Here is a 21,823-nt window from a genome sequence, read left to right as displayed (position 1 = left end):
GTGTCTGGCCAGGGACTGGGAGCCCTTGGGTCGTGGGCAGGTCGGGGGCTCCCTAGAGGTGAGTCTGAGGACCTGCCTGGGGTCAGCGGCTTCTGGAGCTGAGCTGACCTGAGCCAGGGCAGGGGCTGGGCCTGGTGTGGGGTGGGAGGTTGGGGGCAGAGGTCCCTTCCAGCCTCCCTTGACCATGTTCCCGCCATGTAGAGGTGCGCTGCCTCAGACATGCGCACGGCTGCTGACTCCCCCCAGGTGAGAAGCTTGACTACAAGACCTGCGAGGCCCTGGAAGAGATCTTCAAGAGGCTGCAGTTCAAGGTCGTGGACCTGGAGCAGACAAACCTGGATGAAGATGTGAGCAGGCCTGCCACCGCCCACTCGGCTCCCTGAGCTCCCGGGCCCCTTCGAGGTTTGGGTGGGGAGAGGACACTGCAGGAGGAGGGGGTCCCCTAGACAAAGGCTGAGGGGTGGCGCAAGGGCGGGACCTCTGGCAGGGCAAGAGAGAGACATCCAGTATGACCAGAGTGGATATGGAGGGTGCGTTGGGGCCCCTATGGCCCACCCTCATAAGCAAGCAGAGTCTTGGGGAGCTGGGCTGGGGGGCAGGCATGTGGCCCCCAGGAGCCCTTTCAGGAACCACGCTGGAGGGTCCGGCTCCTATGGGGTGGGCTTGGAAAGCATTCTGAGAGGAGCCTCCCATCAAGGCCCAAGGGCCCTCCCCTCCCCAGCCTTGGAAGTCCCCAGGCACCCTGATGTCTGGATCCTGAGGCCCAGGCTCAGGAACACCAAGGCCTGTCCTGGTCACTCAGCACATCAGTCAAGGACTCTGGAGGGCAAGTGACAAAAAACAGACTGGCTACAGCAGAGAAGGAAAGGGTTTGTCCCCATGGCCCACGGGGCCCTGCCTGTCTGTGCTTGTCCTCCTCTCCCATGAGGCTCTCTCTGGACCCTGGACCCCTCATCTCTCAGTGGGCCCAGTGTCAGGGCCCACGCCTCTCCCCCAGGGCAGCCCAGAGCTGAGGCTGAGCCCCGAATGTCTACCTGCAGGGTGCCTCGGCCCTCTTCGACATGATCGAGTACTACGAGTCGGCCACCCACCTCAACATCTCCTTCAACAAGCACATAGGCACCCGGGGCTGGCAGGCGGCCGCCCACATGATGCGCAAGGTGGGCGCCTCTTGGCTTCCAGGAAGAGGCAGCTCAGGCTCCCAGCACGGGGAGGCACTTTCTCAGGGCACGGCCCGTAGGCTCTGACTGCATGAGCTCTTTAGTGCGGGCTGTTGTGGGGATGCTGGGCTCTCAGGCCCTCAGGCCAGGAGGAGAACAGGGCTGAGAGGTGTCCTGGCCCCCAGGCCCCCGGCCCCTTCTCTCCTTGCGAGGCGTTTCATGACCTCCACTTTCTCCCATCCGTAATGTCATTCCTCTGTAAAGTCATCCCCTTGGAGGTGGCCGTGGTCGCCATTCCCACATCACTCCTGTGTGAAGGCTGGGTGCAGGGAGGGGTCGGGGCTATCTGGGAACCTCCCAGCCACACAGGAGTTGGGGATCCTGGCTGCCACCAGCCCTGCCTCGCTCACCCACAAGACCCCAGACTGAGCCTTCCCTCCCCAGCCACAGTTTCCCCTATTGTAAAACCAGGCGACATAGCCAGATGACAGCTGTGGCTTCGTTGCTCATTGAGATGTGGGGCTGCAGGTCCTGGGGCCAGGAGCGCTGGGGCAGGCCTGAGCCAGTGCCTCACCCCTGTCCCCTCGCCCCCTGTAGACGAGCTGCCTGCAGTACCTGGACGCCCGCAACACGCCCCTGCTGGACCACTCGGCGCCCTTTGTGGCCCGTGCCCTGCGCATCCGCAGCAGCCTGGCAGTGCTGCACTTGGAGAATGCCAGCCTGTCGGGGCGGCCCCTCATGCTGCTCGGTGAGCCCCAAGCCCGGGAGGGTGAGTGGGACGTGCAGCCTGCTGGGGGCAGGAGCCGTGTACCAGATCTGGGCAGGGCCTGCCCAATCACCGTGCCCCCCGTCCCCAGCCACGGCCCTGAAGATGAACATGAACCTGCGGGAGCTGTACCTGGCGGACAACAAGCTCAATGGCCTGCAGGACTCGGCCCAGCTGGGTAACCTGCTCAAGTTCAACTGCTCCCTGCAGATCCTGGACCTCCGGAACAACCACGTGCTGGACTCGGGTGGGTGCAGTGGCCCACCCCACCCCACACCTGTCACCCAGCATCCACTCTGCCCGGCCCTGCGCTGGGTGGCCCTGTGCTGGGTGGTGCTGGGGACACAGATGTGGCCAAGACTAGACCCAGTGACAACCTAGACTGGGCAGGACTGGGCTGATGGAGCCCAGAGGCAGGGTCTGATCAGTCTGGGGGCCAGGGAGGGCTTCCTGGAGGAGGAGACACCTCAGCTGACAGCCGCAGGATGAGGCGAAGTGAATAATTACAATCTGAAAAGAAAGCAGTGTTGCTGCGATAACAGGGTCAGCTGGAGGCTGCTTTCAGATGGTAGAGGAGGGAGGACCACCGTGGGTCAGGGCCTCTGGGTTTCCATCTGGAGGCTGGGAGCAGAACCAGCCTTGTGAGAAGCCTGGGAAAGGGCCCAGACCGAGGGAGCCACGAGTGCAGTGGGAGGAGCTCTGGTGTTTGATGTTGGGGGGTTGAGCAGAGAATGGGGATCTGTCAAAGGAGGCATTCCTGTCGCATCCTGGAGGGGTCGGGGGAGGGTCGCTGTGTCCCCAGGTGGCAGGCCCAGACTCCACTCTGCTGAGCACCTGTCAAGGACCATGGCTATAGGCCTCTGGGCTCAGCCTGGAGGGAGACACAGGGCTCTGCCCTCGGGAGCTTGTGCTCCAGTCTAGAGACAAAGATAAGATGAGTGAAACCTCCAGCCCATCAGATGGTGGGATCTGCATTGGAGGGAGACAGTGCTGACTGTGGGTGGGAGTGAGCCAGCTGCTAGGGGAGGTGGGCTGGAGGTGGTCACATATGAGCAAAGAACAGAAGCATCTGGGGGAGGCTGTCATCCGGGCACCCAGGCCCAGGGGTCACAGATGTGTGCCCAAGGGTGCCAGGCCGAGGCAGGGCTGCAGGGCAGGGCCTGGGCCTGTGGGACCTCCACGGAGGTCCTAAGCAGAAGGGGTTGCTCCTACCCCGCAGCCCCCTCCCGGGGAAGCACCCGGGCCCCAGACGGGGCTCTGACTGCCGGCCTTTCCCAGGTCTGGCCTACATCTGCGAGGGCCTCAAGGAGCAGAGGAAGGGGCTGGTGACCCTGGTGCTGTGGAACAACCAGCTAACGCACACGGGCATGGCCTTCCTGGGCATGACACTGGTGAGTCAGGGTGGCAGGGGAGGGAGGCACCTCGGTCCCCACTGCCACCTCCCACCGCAGCTCTCAGCACAGTTGCCTACAGCTGACGGCTCCTGTCCTGCCCATCCTGCAGGTTCAAGATTTAAATTCAGCCCCACCTGCTTCCTCATTCAACTTCTGTGCCTGTTTTCCCTGAGGAGCAGCCCTTTATCTTTTTTTTTTTTTTGAAACTGAGTCTCATCCTGTCACCCAGGCTGGAGTGCACTGGCACCATCTAGGCTCACTGCAGCCACTTCAGCCTCCGCCTCCCGGGTTCAAGCGATTCTCCTGCCTCAGCCTCCCAAGTAGCTGGGACTACAGGTGCTGGCCACCACACATAGCTAATTTTTATATTTTTAGTAGAGATGGGGTTTCACCATGTTGGCCAGGCCGGTCTTGAAGTCCTGATCTCAAGTGATTCCCCCTACCATGGCCTCCGAAAGTATTGGGATTATGAGTGTAAGTGACCGCGCCTGGGTTTCAGTTTTTACACGGTGCTTAGAGCAAGCCACGCAGGTACACTCTCAGGGTGAGCACTCCTGTGCCCAAACCCTGGGTGAGAGTCGCCCGCCTTAGGGGCTTTCAGGGCGCTCAAGGTCCAGGCCCTGGCCAGGGGCTCAGGCTGTGGGGGGTAGGGACTGACTGGGTGCCTGGGAGTGGACAGAGGACCTGGCATTTGGGAAGACTTCAGGCCAGGCCGGAGGCAGGGCAGGACGACGCCGGTGCTCAACGCGCAGGCGCGCCAAGGAAAAGGAACGCGCGACCCTGGCTCTCCACTGCTTTTCCTGACTCGGCGTCCTGGGCCCTCCTCCACCATCACGGCTCCCTCCTCACCCTTACGCCCCCTCCCTCCAGCCGCACACTCAGAGCCTGGAGACGCTGAACCTGGGCCACAACCCCATCGGGAACGAGGGTGTGCGGCACCTCAAGAACGGGCTCATCAGCAACCGCAGCGTGCTGCGCCTGGGGCTGGCCTCCACCAAGCTCACGTGCGAGGGTAGGGTACGGGGCTGGGCCGGGGTGCGGGCTGCTGGGCTCAGCGGGGCGGCCAGCCGGGTGTGGGGCCCGTGGCCAGCCCCTGCGGTGCCCCCCCAGGCGCGGTGGCGGTGGCGGAGTTCATCGCTGAGAGCCCCCGCCTCCTGAGACTGGACCTTCGGGAGAACGAGATCAAGACAGGCGGGCTCATGGCACTGTCGTTGGCCCTCAAGGTGAACCACTCACTGCTGCGCCTGGACCTCGACCGTGAGCCCAAGAAGGAAGCGGTAAGCAGGGGACGGCCCTGCAGCCCTGGGGCGGGCGGGCGGGAGGCCGGGTGGTGGGGCCGGCCTGAGAGGCCTAGCCAGGCGCTCCCGCCACAGGTGAAGAGCTTCATCGAGACGCAGAAGGCGTTGTTGGCCGAGATCCAGAACGGCTGCAAGCGCAACTTGGTGCTGGCGCGGGAGCGGGAGGAGAAGGAGCAGCCGCCGCAGCTGTTGGCCTCCATGCCTGAGACCACCGCCACCGAGCCCCAGCCCGACGACGAGCCCGCTGCTGGGGCGCAGAATGGGGCTCCCAGCCCCGCACCCAGCCCGGACTCAGACTCAGACTCGGACTCAGATGGGGAGGATGAGGAGGAAGAGGAAGGGGAGAGGGATGAGACCCCCTGTCCTGCCCTGGTGCCCCCCACGGACTCCCTGGGCCCTGGGGACAGGAGTCCCCCAGGCAGCCCTTCCACACCCACTGAGCATCGAATTTCCGTGTCCAGCCCAGGCCGGGGCCACAAGGTGTTTGTGGTGACCCGGGTGGAGAGCCCACCCGAGAGGGCAGAGCCTCCTTTGTCCCCATCCCTCCTTCTCCCCACCCCCTCCCTCCCCACCCGCCTCACCTTCCCTACCACCCGCCGGGGCCATTGTCACCGGGGACACAGGGTCCTCTGAGTCTCAGCAACCACCGGAGCCGCCTCAGTCAGGGCCATCGCTGCCTAATGGCCTGAAGCCCGAGTTCGCCCTGGCACTGCCCCCTGAGCCGCCCCCGGGGCCTGAGGTCAAGGGGGGCAGCTGCGGCCTGGAGCACGGTGAGAGGGGCCCTAGGGCAAGTGATGAGGGGCCCTGGGTGCTGTGTGTGATCTCAGGCAAGCCCCTGCCTGTTGTGGGCCTCAGTTTCCCCCTCTTTAAAATGGTTCTCGCAGGGGCCAGCACAAGTGGGGCTTAGTTTTCATGTACACCGTGCTTCCCTTGGGTCCTGGGAGCTCTTCCTGGGGTGGGGCATGGGAGGCGTGTTGCCTTGAGCCTGACCATCTCAGCGGTCTCTGGGCCCTCTGCAGGACCCGAGGGTCTGGCTGGGGACAGGTTGGTGACACGTTGCATTTGCCCCACCCGCCTGACGGGGCTGCTGGCCCATCCTCCCACACAGAACTGAGCTGCTCCAAGAACGAGAAGGAGCTTGAGGAGCTGCTTCTGGAAGCCAGTCAGGAATCCGGGCAGGAGACACTGTGACACTTTAGGTGAGGCCAGGCCCGGGGCCCAGGGCACTGGGGAGGAGCTGAGAGAGCCCCCGGCTCTGACAGTCTCTCCCGCAATCTGTCCTCCCCAAGTTCCCTTTTTCCGGTCGGTCTGCGATGAGCTGAGGCCAGAGCCATGAGAATCTGCTCACCTTCTCCCCAGCCTTCCTGAGGCCCAGGATGCCAGGGGTGGGGGCCATTCTGGGGCCCCCCTCCCCCACAGCAACACTACAAGGGGTGCAGGAGCTACAGGGAGTGGCCCTCCCCGTGCGACTCAGGCACTTCTGTTTATGAGCCCACCACTGGAAGACTCGGGGGGTGAATGGGAGGAGGGGGAGCAGGAGCAGGAGGAGTTCTCCAAGGACATCAGGCACCTGTTCTGGAGGGGCCAGGCTTGCCCTGCAGAGGGCAGGGGTCCTGGGTAGTGGTGGGATGGTCCCCTGTGGCCCTGGGCACAGGGCCGAGCAGGCAGCCTGGTGCCAGAGGAGCGGTGCGTGCTGGTGGTGGTTGATACACGCAGAACAGCCCCAGACAGTGCAGGCCGGGCAGGGTGGGGGGATGGGAGCAGAGGATCAGAGCTTTCTTTCTCAAGTGCAATAAATCTATCAGGGAGCTGGGGCGGGAGCAGCCGGCACTCCGGGACCCTGCTGTCCAGGCCACTGGAGGCTGCGCCCTGAGAGGCACTACAACCCGTTGGGGGTGGGTGACATGGGTGTGGGTGAGGGTGGGCAGAGGGCTGGGGCTACTCCTGTCGGTGCAACTCTGTTCACACCTTTTCTAATAAACTGGGGCTGGGTTCACTTTGCCCGATGTCTGCTTCATGTGGATCCTGGGGGTGGTTGCTGGTGGGGGGAGCTGGGTGGAGGCCATCACAGCTCCTGGTTACAGAGCGTCTGCCAGGGCTCAGGAGGCTGGCCAGGCATTACCGCATCTTCCCCCACAGTCCCGTCTTCTCTGTGTCCATGCTCCGGTGTCTCATACAGCCACCTCCCAGCCAGGCCAGTTTATACCCATCCTTTCTGCAGGGAGAGACGGGCCGCAGATACCTCCTGGCTTCAGGTCTAGGGTCTCAGGATGCTAGATATGGAGTGGCTCTGCTCAGTCGCCCGTCGCTTAATGGGAGCAGATTCCAGCCTGTCCCCGGCAGCCCTGGGTGTCGTGCAGGTGGGAGTGTTCCCGGGGCCCAGCCAGCGCCGCAGGAGCTTGTTGGGTGGCTTGTTCCCCGTTGCCAGGAGGGGCCATGGTGGGCTGTTGCCCTTTTCCGAAAGGTCTTTTTCCCTTTAGGAAATGAGGGAGCAGGCCAGGCGTGGTGGCCCATACCTGTAATCCCAACACTTTGGGAGGCTGAGGTGGGAGGATCACTTGAACCCAGGAATTTGACACCAACCTGGGCAACATGGTGAAACCCCATCTCCATAGAAAATACAGGAATTAGCTGGGCGTGGTGGCGCATGCCTGTAGTCCCAGCTACTCAGGAAGCTGAGTCGGGAGGATCTCTTGAACCCAGGAGGTTGAGGCTGCAGTGAGGTGTGATTGCACTGCTGCATTTCAGCCTTAGCAACATAGTAAGATCCTGTCTCAAAAAAAAAAAAAAAAAAATTAGAAAACGAGCATTTCTGGGCCACCCATCCCCTTTCTCGTGTGGGAGGCTGACATGGATGGAGGTGGTGTGGTGACATCACAAGAACCACAGTCACTGGCTGGAGTCCTGGTGTCAGCTCCTGCGCACACCAAGGAGTCCGCTGCCCGCAGCCACCCTGGCCTCTGTGAGGAGCACCTTAGGAACCCACTGCTGGCTTGCTGTTTGGTCCCTTGCAGCTGTAAGGGTCCTCACTGCTCTCCAGGTCAGCCACGGCTAGGACTATATTTGGGCGAGGGACTTAGGGAAGCGACACAGAATGACCGCCAGCAGCCCGCAGCACCCTTCCCGTCCCTGCACAGCCAGCCTGTCCCCAGCTCTGCTAATGTGCAATGTGGCCATGGGTGAAGGGAAGAAGGGGCCCCCCTCCTGGCCATCATGGATCCAGCCCGTCTGGGTGAGGCCAGAGTGTGTGAGGCATTTGCTTCAAGGTACTGAAGCCGTCCTTCGCCTGGTTTGGGTCAGCACAGTGCCCCAGAGATCTTCAGAGGCCCTTGGTCAATATTAGCTGTTGCTCATGGTCTCAGCCTCTGTGGAGGCAGCTGTGTTGGGGTCTCACCCAGCCTCTTGGCCATCTGCCTCCCCACCCCAGGTGAGGTCAGCTAGGGGAGGGACAGGGATCCTCTTCCCAGCCTGTCTCTTGATTTGCTTTCACTAAATTGAGTGGAGTGAGGAACTGGGCCTTTCCCGGGGCTTGAATTGTGTCTCTCACAGAAAAAGATGTTTGAAGTCCTTATCTCCAGTACCCCAGAATGTGAGCTTACTTAGAAACAGGGTTTTTACAAAGGTAATCAAGTGAAAATGAGGACATTCGCGTGGGCCCTACTCCAGTCTGATCGGTGTCCTTATTAAAAGGGGCATTTGGGCACAGGGAGACTGCCACGTGAAGACAGAGGACGGGGTGATGGCTTTGCAAGCCAGGGAGTGTGGAGATGGCCAGCAATGCGCCAGGAGCAGGGAGCAGGCACAGAGGGCCCCCCCTTCATCTGGAACTTGTTGCCTCCAGAAGCGGGAGACGATACCTTTGTCCTTCAACGGCACGTGGTCTGTCGGACTGCGTTAGAGCAGCTCTAGAAACCGCAGCCATATCTCGACACCCCAGCCTGCCGCGCTCCTGATTTTCTGAGGGCTCCCAGATGGAGGGCTGGAAGCTGAGAGGATCCTCCCTGCCGTCTTGTCTTCCCCTTCCCTTCAGCCACCCAAGTGTCGCCCGAGCTTGTCACGCTTTGCTAGCCTTCGCTGAAGATGTAGGGGGTCTGTTTCATTCAAGATCTCAATGTCCTAACACAGGAGATGCTTATCGTTACACGTGGCTGTTCAGAGTGGCAGGCAGCTCTTCACCAAGTTATTCCTGGATCCAGGCCCCTTTGAAGCTCTTAGAGCTCTTGCTCCCCAGGGCCTCATGGGTCTCAGATCAAGTGGGCAGATGGGGAAGGGAGTGGAGAAGGGAAACCTGCTCCCTAACTCATTGCTGGGAAAGGCGCACACATCAGCCGTGCTCCCGTTTTGTTGGTGACAACCAGTCCCGTGGCTTTACACAGGTGCAAGTTCTCAGAGCAGCTCCACATGAAGATACAGTGGCCAACAGTTTGTCCACAGCTTGGTACCCACGTAACAGAGGCTACAGCTTTTTTTTTTTTTTTTTTTTTTTTGTCGGAGTCTCACTCTGCCACCTAGGCTGGAGTGCAGTGGCATCATCTCGGCTCACTCCAGCCACCGCCTCCCGGGTTCAAGCGATCCACCTCAGCCTCCTGAGTAGCTGGGATTACAGGTGTGCATCACCATGCCCAGCTAATTTTTTTGTATTTTTATTAGAGATGGGGTTTCACCCTGTTGGCCAGGCTGATGCGACTTCTTACTGAGGCATGGGGGGGCTTCAGTCCTGCCCCCACCTCCAGCCAAGTCTACATGTTAGCATCTCTCACAGCACCCCACTCCTGGTAACAGGAGTGAAAATTTATTTTCAGCCTGGATTCCAGGTGGTAAGAAACAAAACCAACTGAAACTGGCTTAGGGGAGGCTAAAGGGATATACTGACCCCAACCACACATCTACAGAAACAGACTTAACGGTGTCACAAGCCCCATGCCTCTCCCTCTGAGGCCAACTCTCCCTGACTGCTAGGAAGCAGCTCCCAGGAGGTCCAGGTGTATCTACCAGCTTAGCCAGTCCAAGAATGGGAAACAGCACCTCTGCTTGCTCAACTCCAGGGACGATCCTGGAGGGCTATCACTGACCTGCATGCACCTGTGACAATTGCTGTGGCCAGAGGATTCTGGTGCTGCAGCCAGACCTGGATGCCATGCCCAGCCTTGGAGCTAAAGAACTGTGGGGTCAGTGACCCCAGTCCCATGGTCTGAGGGTGGGTGCCTTTGCGGAGCTCTCAGGTTCCTCAGGGACTGTCCCCTCTGCCAGCATCAGGGCCCCGGCTGAGAAGCCACACCCTCAGCCTCATCCCAGGGTGTGTTCAGTGTTGGCCCTTGCAGCCCCTGCCGGCACACACTTGGAACTGGGTCAGGCACTCCAGGGCCTGAGCGTGTGGCTGAACATTTGACCAATGAGGAATCAGGAACTGCCCAGAGGACTGACACCCACCCCAGCCCAGGGCTCTGTCCAGAGGAAAGGTGGGCAGCCCTAGTGTAACCCCTCCTGGCTGGCTGTGGCTTGGGTCCTGTATGTCCCCATCTCTGCCCAACTTCCCTGTCCTCATCAAAGGGCTGATGCAGTGGCTTCAGTGTCAGTGACTAACCAGTGGTCCTTGGGTGGCCCTGGAGGGACTCATAAGGCAGGTACCCTGTGGACAGTTATTTGTCTGGGGGAGGTTAGTGCCACCCACCCCAACTGGCTGAGATGCCAGCGAGGTCTAATTAACCCATTACGTTGAGAATGGAGCCACCCTAGGGGTGGAGCAGCCTGCTGAGGTCACCGAGGTCACCCTCGGAAATGCCAGCTCCTGCCCTACTCACAGAGGGGCAGACTAGGGCATGGGGACGAGGACTGGGATTCCCTGAAGCCTGGGCGCTCCATGGTGCCTGAGTCAACCCCGCCCATCCACCTGTCATCTCCCAGCTCTGCAGCCTCGCCCACCGCCCCCGCAGCCTTTCCTGCCACAGAGATGCCAGATGAGGAGGCCAGCATGGCACAGAGGAGGAAGTGGGCTTGACAGGATGGGGCAGGCCCTGTGGCAGGACGGGGCAGGCCTGGTCCCTGGTCGGATCAGGATGCAGAGAGAAACTCGGGGGTCTCAACACCCCCATTTATTGCACGTATATCCTGAGTTTCTCATTGGTCCTTCTGTGCCTGCTCTCATGCTGCCACCGGCTCGCTGCCCCGCTCCTGGAGGCTATGTCCACGGCTCTGGCTCCGATTCACCCGGGGGTGTGGCCCTCACAGGGCTCATTGGGACCCTGGGTCCAGTCCAGCCCCCTATTCCCCCATCTGGGCAGACAGAGGAACCCTTGCCTCCTGCTGCCCGCCAAGTCCTCTATTCAAGGCCCACCTGGGCTGGACTGCCCTGGATGGAAGAGCGAGCAGGCCACCGGCCATAGCTTGCCCCTGTGGGCCAAGTCCCCAGCGTGGTGGCCTTCGCTGGCTTGCCCTGAGGCACGGCCCGACGGAGGCGCCCCGGAGGCGCTGTTGGTCTGGTGGGCAGCGTGGGGGGCATCGCGGGCAGGGGACTTGGGCGGGCTGGGCGGCTTGAGGGCGCTGACGGCTCGGATGAGACCCATGCGCCGGCGGATTGAGTGGTCCAGGTTGACCGTGCAGCGCAGCAGGCTCTGTGCCTCGGCCACGGTGAAGGGGAAGTCGGCGCCCAGGAAGCGTTCGAAGAGCTCAGGGTCGCCGTCCAGGTCGAGTACGTTCTGCAACGCCTTGGTCATAGTGTGCAGCTCGCGGCTGTTGTCGCGGAACACGTCCCAGAGGCGAGCACGGCCCTCGGGCGCGCCCCCCGTCTGCTGCCGGTCCTCCAGGCACTGCAGCGCCCAGCTCAGGCGGCACGGCCACTGGTTGGCGAGCACCACCCACGCCACCGCCTGGCGCGGCGTGGGGCCCCCGAAGTCCCCCTGCTGCTGCTGCTGCTGCAGCAGGCGCACGGTGATAGGCACGGTGTTGACGATGCGCCGCATGGACACCACGTTGTCGGGCACGTACTCGTAGAGGCAGTCGTGTTCGTTGTGAAGGCAAAAGAGCGCCTCCTGGATGCGCTGCGCAGCCTCGGCGTCGATGCGGCCCTGCCCGCGCTCCGCCCCCGCCTGCGTCTGCACCTCCAGCAGCTGCGCGCTCTCGCCCCTGGCGTCCCCCGGCAGCAATAGCTTGCGCGTGATGTCGCGGCACAACAGGTCGTCGCGGCTCTGCACCGCATCCTGCAGGAACTGCAGCTTGGTGCGGCGGCCCATGATGGGCACAGAGAAGGGCAGCGTGACCGTGCGGTTGAGGAAGAGGTAGCCGTTGTCGGCCGTGCCCTTCATGTTGCCTGCGCTCTCCAGGCACGCGGCCAGGATGCTGGGGTCCACGACCAGGATGAAGATGAAGGGCGCGTGGCTGTCGGACAGCAGCGTGTTGATGGCGTTGAGCAGGCCCACCACACGCTCCGGGTAGCACGTGTCCAGCCCGGTGACCTCCAGTACCACGCGCAGCCGGCACCGCTGGTAGATCTCCAGGAAGCACAGGAAGTCAGTGAGCAGCTCCACCTCCTTCTTCACCTCGCACATGAAGCCCAGCTGGCTGCCGAACTTTTCGCGCGACACCAGCCGCTCGATCTTCTTGCGCTGGCTTACGAACAGGTGCTTGCCCACCGAGTACACGGCCATGAGCAGCCCCGAGCCCGACAGTGTGGTGGCCGCGCCGCCGAACGCCTTGAGCAGGCTGCCGTTCGGGCTGCTGTGGCCCAGTGCGTGGCCGCCCAGCGACAGGTAGAGCAGCCCCACGCCCAGGCCCAGCGCCGCCAGCAGCGCCAGCAGCCCCAGGCACACGCGGCGCCGGCAGTGCCACTCGCTCTGGCAGCAGTCCTGCCTGGTGGCCGGCTTGTTGCCCAGCACCGAGTACACGCTAAAGGGCAGCGCGCCGTAGTGGTGGCGGATGCCCTCGCACAACGTGGTCACCAGGCCGGCCCACAGCTTGTCGGTGCCCTCGTACTGCCAGGCGCTAAAGCGGATGAAAAGAAACTGCACGTTCCTGCGCCGCAGGTGCACCTCGGTGATGATGGGCTGCAGGAACACCAGGTACCACAGCAGCTGCGGGACGCCCCAGCCGCTCACGGCGCGCGGCCGCCACTGCACGTGCTGCAGCTCCTCCCTCTCGCGCTGCGCCGCCTCCTGCTGCATCAGCGCTGCGGGAAGGGAGCCCGGGAGCCGCGTTAGCCGCACACCCGCCGGGGTGGGCGGGGTCTAGTACGGGCGGGGCGGAGCGCTCCTGGAGAGGCGAGGGGCGCCCAGCAGAGGCGAGGGACTGGAAGGGAGCCGCGGCCTCTCCTTAAAGAGCTGGAAGCCGGTGCAGAAGCGCGGAAGTGGAGAGGCCTGGAGCCGGGCTTGGACCGGAAGCGGTCTGTAGGCCAGGCTGGGGGTCGGGATAGTTAGAGGTAGAGCCGGCAGAGGAGAGATGATGGGAGGCGGCAAAAAGAGATACGAGGAAGAGCCCGGGCTGGGTAAGGGGCTGGAGGTGGGTCGAGGGTGTAGAGGGCACTGGGAAGGTTCTGAGAGTGGACCAGGGGAGAGGTGGTCGGTGTAAGAGATGAATGAATGAGATGCTGAGGACGAGCTATGCTAGGCAGCAGGATACAGCCTTGGTCTTATCTTCCAGACTTACTGCTCCTCATGCAAGAAGCCCTCCCTGATCCCAGGCTGGGTTGGAGGCCCTCAGCCATTCCCACTCTGGGTCATCACTATCTGAAAACAAGTCTCTCTCCCCTGCTGGACTGTGAGCAAGAAGGGCAGGGTTCTGCCTGTCTTGGTCACCACTGGGTCCCCTGGGCACCAGAAGGTGCTTGGGGAATGCCTGAACAATGCATCATGAGAAATCTGAGGTCACGGGGTGAATGAGCGGGAGTATCTATCTATGGCCCCCAGCAGGAGTAGGGACTCTGTGTTCCTTATATCCTCATTTTTTCTCCTCCCAGGACCCTGTGACAACACGGGGCAGGACAGTGAGTGCTCAGTGGACAGTCAGTACAGGAACAAAAGGCTGTTGGGCCTGCACCAGGGCTGGGCACACGGAGGAGGAACATCAGTCCCAGCCCCTCTCGCCGCACATGGGGCTGAGGTCTGAGCTCCAGCAGGGCTTGATCCAGATCAAAGCTGCTGGGAAGCCGGGCGCGGTGACTCACACCTGTGATCTCAGCACTTTTTGGGAGGCCGAGGTGGGCAGATCACATGAGGTCAGGAGTTCAAGACCAGCATGTCCAATATGGCAAAACCCCATCGCTACTAAAAATACAAAAATTAGCCAGGCTTGGTGGCGGGCACCTGTAGTCCCAGCTACTCGGGAGGCTGAAGCAGGAGAATCGCTTGAACCCTGGAGGTGGAGGCTGCATTGAGCCAAGATTGTGCCACTGCACTCCAGCCTGGGAGACAGAGCGAGACGTGTAATCCCAGCACTTTGGGAGGCTGAGATGGGTGGATCACGAGGCCAAGAGATCGAGACCATCTGGCCAACGTGGTAAAACTCTGTCTCTACTAAAAATACAAAAAATTAGCCGGGCGTGGTGGTGTGTGCCTGTAATCCCAGCTACTTGAGAGGCTGAGGCAGGAAAGTCGCTTGAACCCGGGAGGTGGAGGTTGCGGTGAGCCAAGATCGCACCATTGTACTCCAGCCTGGCGACAGAGCAAGATTCTGTCTCAAAAAAAAAAAAAAAAAAAAAAAAAAAATAGCTGCTGGGGAACCTGGCGGGTTCCAGTTCATGTCTTCAATTATCATCTATATGTCAGGTGCCTTGTAACCACCAAGCCCTAAGAGGTGGGTCTGGGTAGCACAGAGGTCAGTAGGGGCTTGGCAGGAGGCTGCAGCCTCAATAAAGAGCCTGGGCTTTCTGCCTTGGGTACTGGGGAGCATGGAAGGCACCAAGCACGGGGAGGACAGGGCCAGATCTGTCCTTCAGAAAGTCCTTGGAGTGGATTTAGTGGCGGAAGCAGGGAAGGGTACGACTTTGGGTCAGCCAGGAGGCCAGAGAAGCAGAGCCCAGGGTAGAGGTGTGGGCTTGGGGAGGGCCTGGACTGGGGCAGGCTGACTGCAGGAGGTGGGGGATCTGCGGGAAGCCTGGAGCTGGGTGGGGACCAGAGGCCCTGTTTCTCATCCTCCCCGCAACACACACACACACAGCTTCTCACCCGTGATCTTGTCCAGCATCATGTGCAGGCGGCAGCCGAAAGGGGCGTAGAAACCCACAGTCACAGGGACCGGCACGTGGCAGAGTGTCTTGGCCAGGCAGCTGCAGTAGACGTCATCCTCTGTCAGGATATCTGGTGGTTGGGGGTGGGGACACTGAGTCAGGGCTGCTGGCCAGGCACCACCCTCCTCCCATCTGCCCTCCATGACCCCCGCTGTCAGCCCCTCCCTGGCACCCTGTGCCAAGGGGACTCAGGTCAAACCCTACAGTGGAGGTTTCCATGGCCATCAGTGGCCCCCACGTCCAGGGCGAGCTGTGCCCCTTTGGGTCCCACGAGGCTGGGAGGGTGGAATCCCCCCAGCCACACACCAGAGGCTGAGGCTGCGGGAAGTCAGCTTTCCTGGCCCCAGGTCACCAGGCTTAGGCTTGCTTGGTCACTAAGCCCATGATTCCCCCGGGAAAATCCCAAAGGCCTTTCTTTGTGATATGAGGCCCTTGGATGCTAAGACACCACTTCCCAACATCAGCAGGACTCCAGGCCACTCCTGCCTGTTCTGCTGGGCCAGCCAGAGCATGGAGAGGCCCTGGACCGCAGGCTCCTCCCACCTTCCTGTCCATCATGCCAGCAAGTCACTAATCCCACCTGAGCCCAGGCTTGGGAGAGAAATGACCAGACTGGAGCTCCAGTCCCGGCCCCACTGCTTTTCTCTGCAGACCCCAGGGAGAGGCTCAGTTCCCTCTGAAGAGTGGGGTAGCGGAGACACCGGGGAGCAGGAATGCCAAAGGGTCTGGCCAGCGCTGGGCCCTTGGTCAATGTCATGGTCTCCAGTGGCCATTTGTGGCACTACATCCACTCTGCAGAGGACACCCTGTCCCCCACTGAGGGTTGCTTCTCAGACCTGGAAATGGGGTATCAAAAAGGCAGGGTTCAGTCTTGCGGGGGCACATGGGGCCAGCCTTGTGGTGCACAGTGCGGGTAACACAGCCGCTTTCAGAGAGGCCTGATGGGCTGCAGGAAATGGGCCACGCCTAGCGGCAAAGCCAGGCAGCCAGGAAGCAGACTCAGGAGTAGGTCTACTGAGGTGTGGGCCAGGTGGGTCTAATTCCAGCTCTGCCAGATCACTGGGTGCCTCCACCTCATCCACCCTCTATTTCCCTGTGTGTGAAATAGACATCATAGCCCCGAGGCTCTGGTGACAGGGCTGTGCCCAACCTAGAGTCCTGCTGAGTCCCTGTTGCTCTACTTTCAATCCAGACCTAGAAACCTAGCCATGTCCCCACCTCTGCTGCCACCACCCTGGCCAGGCCACCAGCACCTCTCGCCTGGATTCTTGCAATCTCCTGCTCCCTGGGCCACCTGCTTCTGCCCTCCTCCCACAGCCCATTCTCCTGGAGATCCTGTCAGCTCATGTCCATCCTCAGCTCCAAAGCCTCCTGTGGCTCCTGCCTCCTTTAGGGCAAAAGCTGAAGTGCTGGCTTCTTGCTGGCTCAGGAACACGCCTCCCCAGGGCCTCTGCTCTAACACTGCCTTAATGAGGCCCAGCCTGACGACCCTATTTAATCTGGAAACCCTGACATCCCCCATCTCCTCTCCGTGCTTTATTTTTCCCTAGTGTGGTTGTTACCGAGTGGTATACTTTTAGAGGCAAGGTCTTGCTCTGTCACCCAGGCTGGAAGTGCAGTGGCACAATTATAGGTCACTGCAGCCTCGAACTCTGGGGCTCAAGGGATCCTCCTGCTTCAGCCTCCCATATGGCTGGGACCACAAGCATGCACCACCATGCTGGGCTAATTTTTATTTTACCTTTTGTAGATAAAGGGCCTAACTACACTGCCCAGGCTGGTCTGGAACTCCTGGCTTCAAGCGATCCTCCTGCCTCAGCCTTCCAAACTACTTGGATTACAGACATGAGCCAGTGCACCCAGCCACACCTTTTTTTTTTTTTTTTTTTTTTTTTTGAGACAGAGTCTCACTCTTGTTGCCCAGGCTGGAGTGCAGTGGTGTGATCTCGGCTCATTGCAACCTCTACCTCCCAGGTTCAAGTGATTCTCATGCCTCAGCCTCCTGAGTAACTGGGATTATAGGTGCTGGCCACCACACCTGGCTAATTTTTGTACTTTTAGTAGAGATGGGGTTGCACCGTGTTGGCCAGGCTGGTCTCAAACCCCTGACCTCAAGTGATCCACCAGCTTCAGCCTCCCAAAGTGCTGGGATTATAGGCGTGGGCCACTGCACCCGGCCTCCCAGCCACACTTTTAAATTTCCTTGTTTCCTGTACCTGCCCCCGGCTGCAATACATGAAGACAGAGATGTCTGTTGATCCTGCTCCCCACTGTGCCCCCAGAACAGGGCCTGGCACACTCATGGAGTGAATGAGGGAGGGAGGGAGCAAGCAAGTGGGTCCTCCCATTGCTGACCTTTGCTCTCCGTTCCCCAGGCCACTCCCTAGCTCTGTCTCCCCCATGCCAGAGCCGGCCAACAACTCAGGGCTCACCATCCCTGCCCCATGTACCCTGTAGCCTGCTGGGCCAGAGGAAGGGGCTGAGAAGAGACCAGAGCACAGCCAGGGTGTTGGCAGAGGGAAAGGGGGAAGGGGAGGGAGGACTTCACTGCCTGGCCCAGGATGGCGGCACGGGGCAGGCCTGGCCTGGAAGCCTTGGACCCCAACAGGTGAAGCAGAGGCAGCCAGCTTGAGCCCCGGTGCCAGGGACGCACCCCTCCTGGATAGGGACCAGGGTGTGGATGAAGAGGTCAGGCGCAAGATGCTAGGCAGAGAGCAAAGGGAGCAGGCGGGAAGTGAGGCAGCAGGAGCGAGGACAGAGGCCCCGAGAAGGCCAGGGTGAGCACCGGGGCTGTAGGTGGTGAAGGAGCCACAGGCTCCTGGGGCGGGCAGAGGCCGGGCATCAGTGGGTTCGCTGGGCTCCAGGAAGATGCTGGCCGCAGAGGATAGGGCTGGGCCACTGCTGGCCATGGCCAGTGCCGTGGTGGGTAAGGGGGGCGCCTGAAGGGCACCGGCTGGTTCCCTGGGGACAGTGGAGGTTGCAGGCACCCCTTTCTGGGCTTCGTGAATGGGGCAGAGCCGCTGCCGAAGGGGGCTGGGAGGTGGGGGCTGGGGCTGGGGCTGCCGCTGCCGCTGCAGGACGGAGGGCGAGAGGCCCCGGCGCCAGCCACTGCCACCCACTCGGTGGCTGTGGTAGGCCAGCTGCCAGTGTGACTGGGGGGAAGGTCGACAGGGCCTGTGGGCTCGGAGGGCTGCTGAGTCCTGGCGCCACTGATGACAGCATCCTGGAAGGAAGGAAGTGGGGGTGACTGGGCCTGTGTCCCCAACCTCCCGGGGACACCGGCACAAGCCAGATCAAGTCTTCAGGTAGAATCTAGGGGCCAGAGTATTCTTGGGAGCCCCAGAAACCCCTCAAAAAGTCAGATTGTATGTGGGGGAGGTATGGGCAGGGGAGGGACCCGGGGTCTGTGCTGTTCCACAGCAGGGGAGCGGGGAAGGTGCAGGGCTTGGACTTCAGCTGGGGTCAGAGAGGCTGGGGCTTCAGTGGAGGCTGGTGCGGGCCACAGCAGATTCCTGGATTCCTGGGGGGTTCCCTGAGTGCAGGGGTCAGGGAAACTGAGAGGATCCATTGGGAGCTGGCCCTGGCTGGCCCAGGGAGGCCAGAGTGATGGGTGGTTGTGTGGAGAGGGGTAGGCCAGGGATTTGGATGCGGGGGTGGATCTTGTCCCCAGCTCGGGCCAGGGTGGCAGGAAGGGTGGTGACCTGGGAAGCTCCGGCCCTCACCCCAGCCCTGAGGAGGCTGAATCAGCCCCAGTGGGAGGGCACTGCCCCCTCCCCCCACTAAACAAGAGCACCCGTGGTCGCCACCAGAAACTGGGCCCAGCCTCATTCAGACATGTTCAGTGTGCGGGGCTCCCTATCCTACCCCTTACTCCCAGCACACTGCTCCCCTCCAGGCTGGGGGCCGTCCACACAGGCCTGGGGGTTTGGAGAGGGGAAAGGGCAGGCCAAGTGGCCCCGGCTTCCATCTCCAGCCCAGGCTCCTATCTTCGGGACCCCGGCCCTGTGGTCCTAGTCCTGGGTCCTGGCCCTGCTGCTATGCAGATGCCTCTTGGGGGAGTGCAGGTGGCTTTTCTCTCCTGGGGACGCAGCTCCCCTTCCTTCATTCACTCCGGCTCCCTCACAGGCCTCTGCCGGCCATCACCCACCCCCAAACTGAACCCGTACCTTTTTGGTGCCCCAACTCTGGGTCCCAGAAGTAGTGCCCGTTGGGGCTCTGGGCATCCTTGGCAAAGTGGACTTTGTAATGCTTGTGCATGGCAGCTGGGCAGCTGGGGGCCTCTTCCTGGGGCAGGAGGGGGCGCACAGGCTCAGTGTAGCCTCTGGGTCATGAACAGCAGAGAGCTGAGGTCAGGGGCCCTGCCCTGCCCAAGAGCTTGGACAGGGGAGAGGCCAAGTCCCAGATGCTGGCTTCCTAAGTCACTTGGGAGGAGGGGTCAGAGGTGGCCTTCAGGGTACAGTGAGGGGCAGGATGAAGAGGGATGGCCAGAGAACCGCTGGGGGTGGCTAGGGGCTAATTTGAGGTTGCGTGTCGGGAAGCCTCTGGGAGTTTCCAAGAGGCTAGGACATTGGGGAGTGCTGAGCAGATGTGGGCTGGGGAAATAGGGGGTCCAGTGTGGTGGCTGAGTGACACAAGGGGTCATTAAGGTGTGGGGTGCTGTGGGAGGCTGGCACGCTTTGGAAGGACACGAAGCTAGTGAGGTGAGCTGGGGAGCAGCTGAGAAGCAGAGTGAAAGTCAGAGCTAGGTACCTGTGGGATTGAATGATACGATGGAGGGGGAATTGTGAGGGAGCAATGAAATCACAGTGGTCCAATTTGGGGAGAGGCTCAGCAAACTCGGGCAAGATGAGTGTACCGCGTTTCAAACATGAAGAGCCGAAAGCAGGACGGGGAAGGATGCTGTGTGGGGGACAGGGATGGGGAAAGGCTGAGGGGCAGAGGAAACTGGGGTGCTGACGGTTGGGAGCCTGTCCACCACTCCCCACCCCCAGTCCCGGGTCCACTCGTACCTGACGGCGGCCTCACGACCCCAGCTGCCTGCCCCGCGAGCTGCTGCCGCGCCAGCCCGAACTGTCAGCACAGGCCCATCCTGATGGAGGCCCCAGCGCAGCGCCCGCCCGACCGGTTTGCCTGCCTGTCCCCGCCCCTTCCCCAGCGCCTGCCTGTCCCCGGTGCTCTCTGCTCTTGAGGACTGGACTCAGTCTTGTGTTCCCGTCCCTGGTAAGGAACGGAGATGCATCCCACAGCACTGCCTAAGTCTCCTCAAGGCAGCCACGGGCCCAGGCACTTCTGCTGGTGGTTGGGCAGCGGGGGGGGGGACAAGGAGCTGGGATGCCAGCACCTCCTTGGCTCAGCTATGTGACCTTGGGCAGGTGACTTCACTCTCCGAGCCTCAGCTTCCTCATTGCTGAGTGGGCACCTGTCTCTCATGGTTGCCGCGAGGGAGGCACGGGGTAGGAGTCCCCTCAGTCCAGCGCCTGGCGCGCCTGACCCGGGGCTGTGCTGACCCATTTACCTGGTGCTGCTCTAAATGGACATCCATAGGACAAAGGCAACAGCACACACATCAAGGCTGGCTGCACCCTAGCTCCATCTTCCTCTCCACCACCCAGGGGGCCAGGTGTGATGCCTGCTTCACAGATGAGGACACTGAGGCCCAGAGAAGTGAAGTCCTCTGCCCCAGGGCAACAGAGGCAGAGCAGGGATTTGAAAGCAGACAGTGATTGCTACTCCCAGGCTTGCCAAGGCTCTGTCTCCTGTCTTCGAGGGCCAGCACTCAGTGACTGTCTCCCCACAGATGCCCTCTGAGGGGTGAAGGCTGGGGAGAGGCTGGGCAGGAGATGCCCTGGAGGCCCCTCGGCCCTCTGGGGCCCTGGCTCCCTGTGGCTGCTGGCGTGACGGGGTCAATAGTTGCTTCCCTGACAGACGGGGTGCTCTGATGGGGATGGGGGAGGCAGCCCCAGAACAGTGCCCAGGACAAGATAAAGGGAACCCACCCGGCCCTGGGTTCTGCCCAGGTGACCAAACACTGCTCCCCACGGCCAGAGCCAGGGCCCTTCCTGCTACCTGGACCTGCTCTGTTTCCTCCCCGACCCTTCAAGCCGGTTGCTCTGGGAAGGTTCCTCCCTGGCCCATCAGGCGTGGCATCTGAGCGTGGGCATGTCTGCAGTGGACATCCGTGCCAACCCCCCACACCCCTGGCTGGAACATGAAGCGTGGCTCAACGTAAACGAGACATCTCCGCAGAATGAGGTTGCTCCGGGCTGGGAGCATAGCAGCCAGGAGGCTGCTGGACACTAGGGGGAGCAGGTGTTTGGGGAGTGGGCCAGGCAGGGGCAGCACTGCAGAGGCAGACACAGGACAGAGCTACACTCAGCCAGGTGGGCTGGGAAGAGGTGACCCAGGCAGTGACTGACGGGGTGACTGGACCCCACTTTACAGGGGAGTTTCTTTAGCAAGGGACCCCTTTCTCATCCCATTTGGGTCTTAACCCCCAGCCTCGGTTGGAAGCTGTGAGGCTGGGGCACTTACCTACATCAGGCAGCGGGTGGCGAAGCCTAGGAGTCCCCAGATGCTACAGATGCGAGCAGGGTGGAAGGGGGCAGCATAAGGGCCACTCTGCCCATGGACAGGCAGCAGGAGTGCGTAGGGGCCACGTGTGTCCATGGGGGTGTCTGGCCTCCCCCTACCCCATGCATCCCCAGCCCTGGCAGCCCCAGCCTACACTCTGGGCACTCCCAGCCCTGCTCCCCAGGAGGACGCTCCATTCCGTGCAGATCGCCGGGCAGAGGGCAGCCCCAGACTTGTTGACTCGGCAGAGATGCCAGCGAGGCCGCCCATGCCGGGGGCCAGCATCCCTCTGCCAGGAGCACGGGGAGGGAGGGAGCAGAGGGGGACCTGGCAGGGGAGGGAGGGTCTGAGGGGCATGGGAGCCAGAGAGGTGCCCACTCCCCTGCAGGACCTGTGACAGTTGCTCCACAGATCCTCCC

General features: G+C 61.6%; 2 protein-coding genes across 3 annotated transcripts in view; one reads left to right on the top strand and one right to left on the bottom strand.

Moving 5' to 3' along the window:
- Positions 1-6,614, top strand: part of PPP1R37 (protein phosphatase 1 regulatory subunit 37) — a 54,334-nt gene extending 47,720 nt beyond the window's left edge. Inside the window, 11 exon segments of the mRNA XM_017874381.1 lie at positions 247-347; positions 1,041-1,160; positions 1,758-1,908; positions 2,018-2,173; positions 3,205-3,317; positions 4,191-4,332; positions 4,431-4,597; positions 4,694-5,157; positions 5,159-5,388; positions 5,727-5,817; positions 5,908-6,614. Coding sequence (XP_017729870.1) covers positions 247-347; positions 1,041-1,160; positions 1,758-1,908; positions 2,018-2,173; positions 3,205-3,317; positions 4,191-4,332; positions 4,431-4,597; positions 4,694-5,157; positions 5,159-5,388; positions 5,727-5,809 — 1,727 coding nt within the window. The 3' untranslated portion in view covers positions 5,810-5,817; positions 5,908-6,614.
- Positions 6,615-8,732: 2,118 nt separating this feature from the next.
- On the bottom strand, positions 8,733-21,748 carry NKPD1 (NTPase KAP family P-loop domain containing 1). Of its 2 annotated transcripts, XM_017874375.1 has the most exons (5): positions 19,584-21,748; positions 19,001-19,155; positions 17,620-18,057; positions 14,773-14,904; positions 8,733-12,779 (listed from the first exon to the last, which is right to left on the bottom strand). In XM_017874375.1, exons 2-5 carry the CDS (start codon positions 19,089-19,091, stop codon positions 10,942-10,944), a joined length of 2,499 nt encoding a protein of 832 aa, XP_017729864.1. In that variant the 5' UTR covers positions 19,092-19,155; positions 19,584-21,748; the 3' UTR covers positions 8,733-10,941. The 2 variants fall into 2 exon arrangements, with proteins under 2 accessions (XP_017729864.1, XP_017729865.1); XM_017874376.1 differs by lacking the exons at positions 17,620-18,057; positions 19,001-19,155; positions 19,584-21,748 and adding an exon at positions 15,415-16,467 and having other exon boundaries at positions 10,712-12,779.
- Positions 21,749-21,823: the final 75 nt, after the last annotated feature.

This window comes from Rhinopithecus bieti, unplaced genomic scaffold (genome assembly GCF_001698545.2).
Source record: "Rhinopithecus bieti isolate Rb0 unplaced genomic scaffold, ASM169854v2 scaffold_7888, whole genome shotgun sequence".
Classification (NCBI taxonomy): Eukaryota; Metazoa; Chordata; class Mammalia; order Primates; family Cercopithecidae; genus Rhinopithecus; species Rhinopithecus bieti.
The sequence above is the reverse complement of the archived record's forward strand: the minus strand, read 5'-3'. Positions and strand labels throughout refer to the sequence as shown.

What these genes read in the sequence shown, in the direction of transcription:
- NKPD1 (XM_017874375.1), bottom strand. Translation starts at nt 19,091, where the DNA reads ATGCACAAGCATTACAAAGTCCACTTTGCCAAGGATGCCCAGAGCCCC. An exon ending in AGAGTTGGGGCACCAAAAAG is followed by an intron (nt 18,058 to 19,000) that starts GTACGGGTTCAG and finishes CCTTCCTTCCAG; the next exon opens with GATGCTGTCATCAGTGGCGC. An exon ending in GATGCTGGACAAGATCACGG is followed by an intron (nt 12,780 to 14,772) that starts GTGAGAAGCTGT and finishes CCCTTCCCGCAG; the next exon opens with CGCTGATGCAGCAGGAGGCG.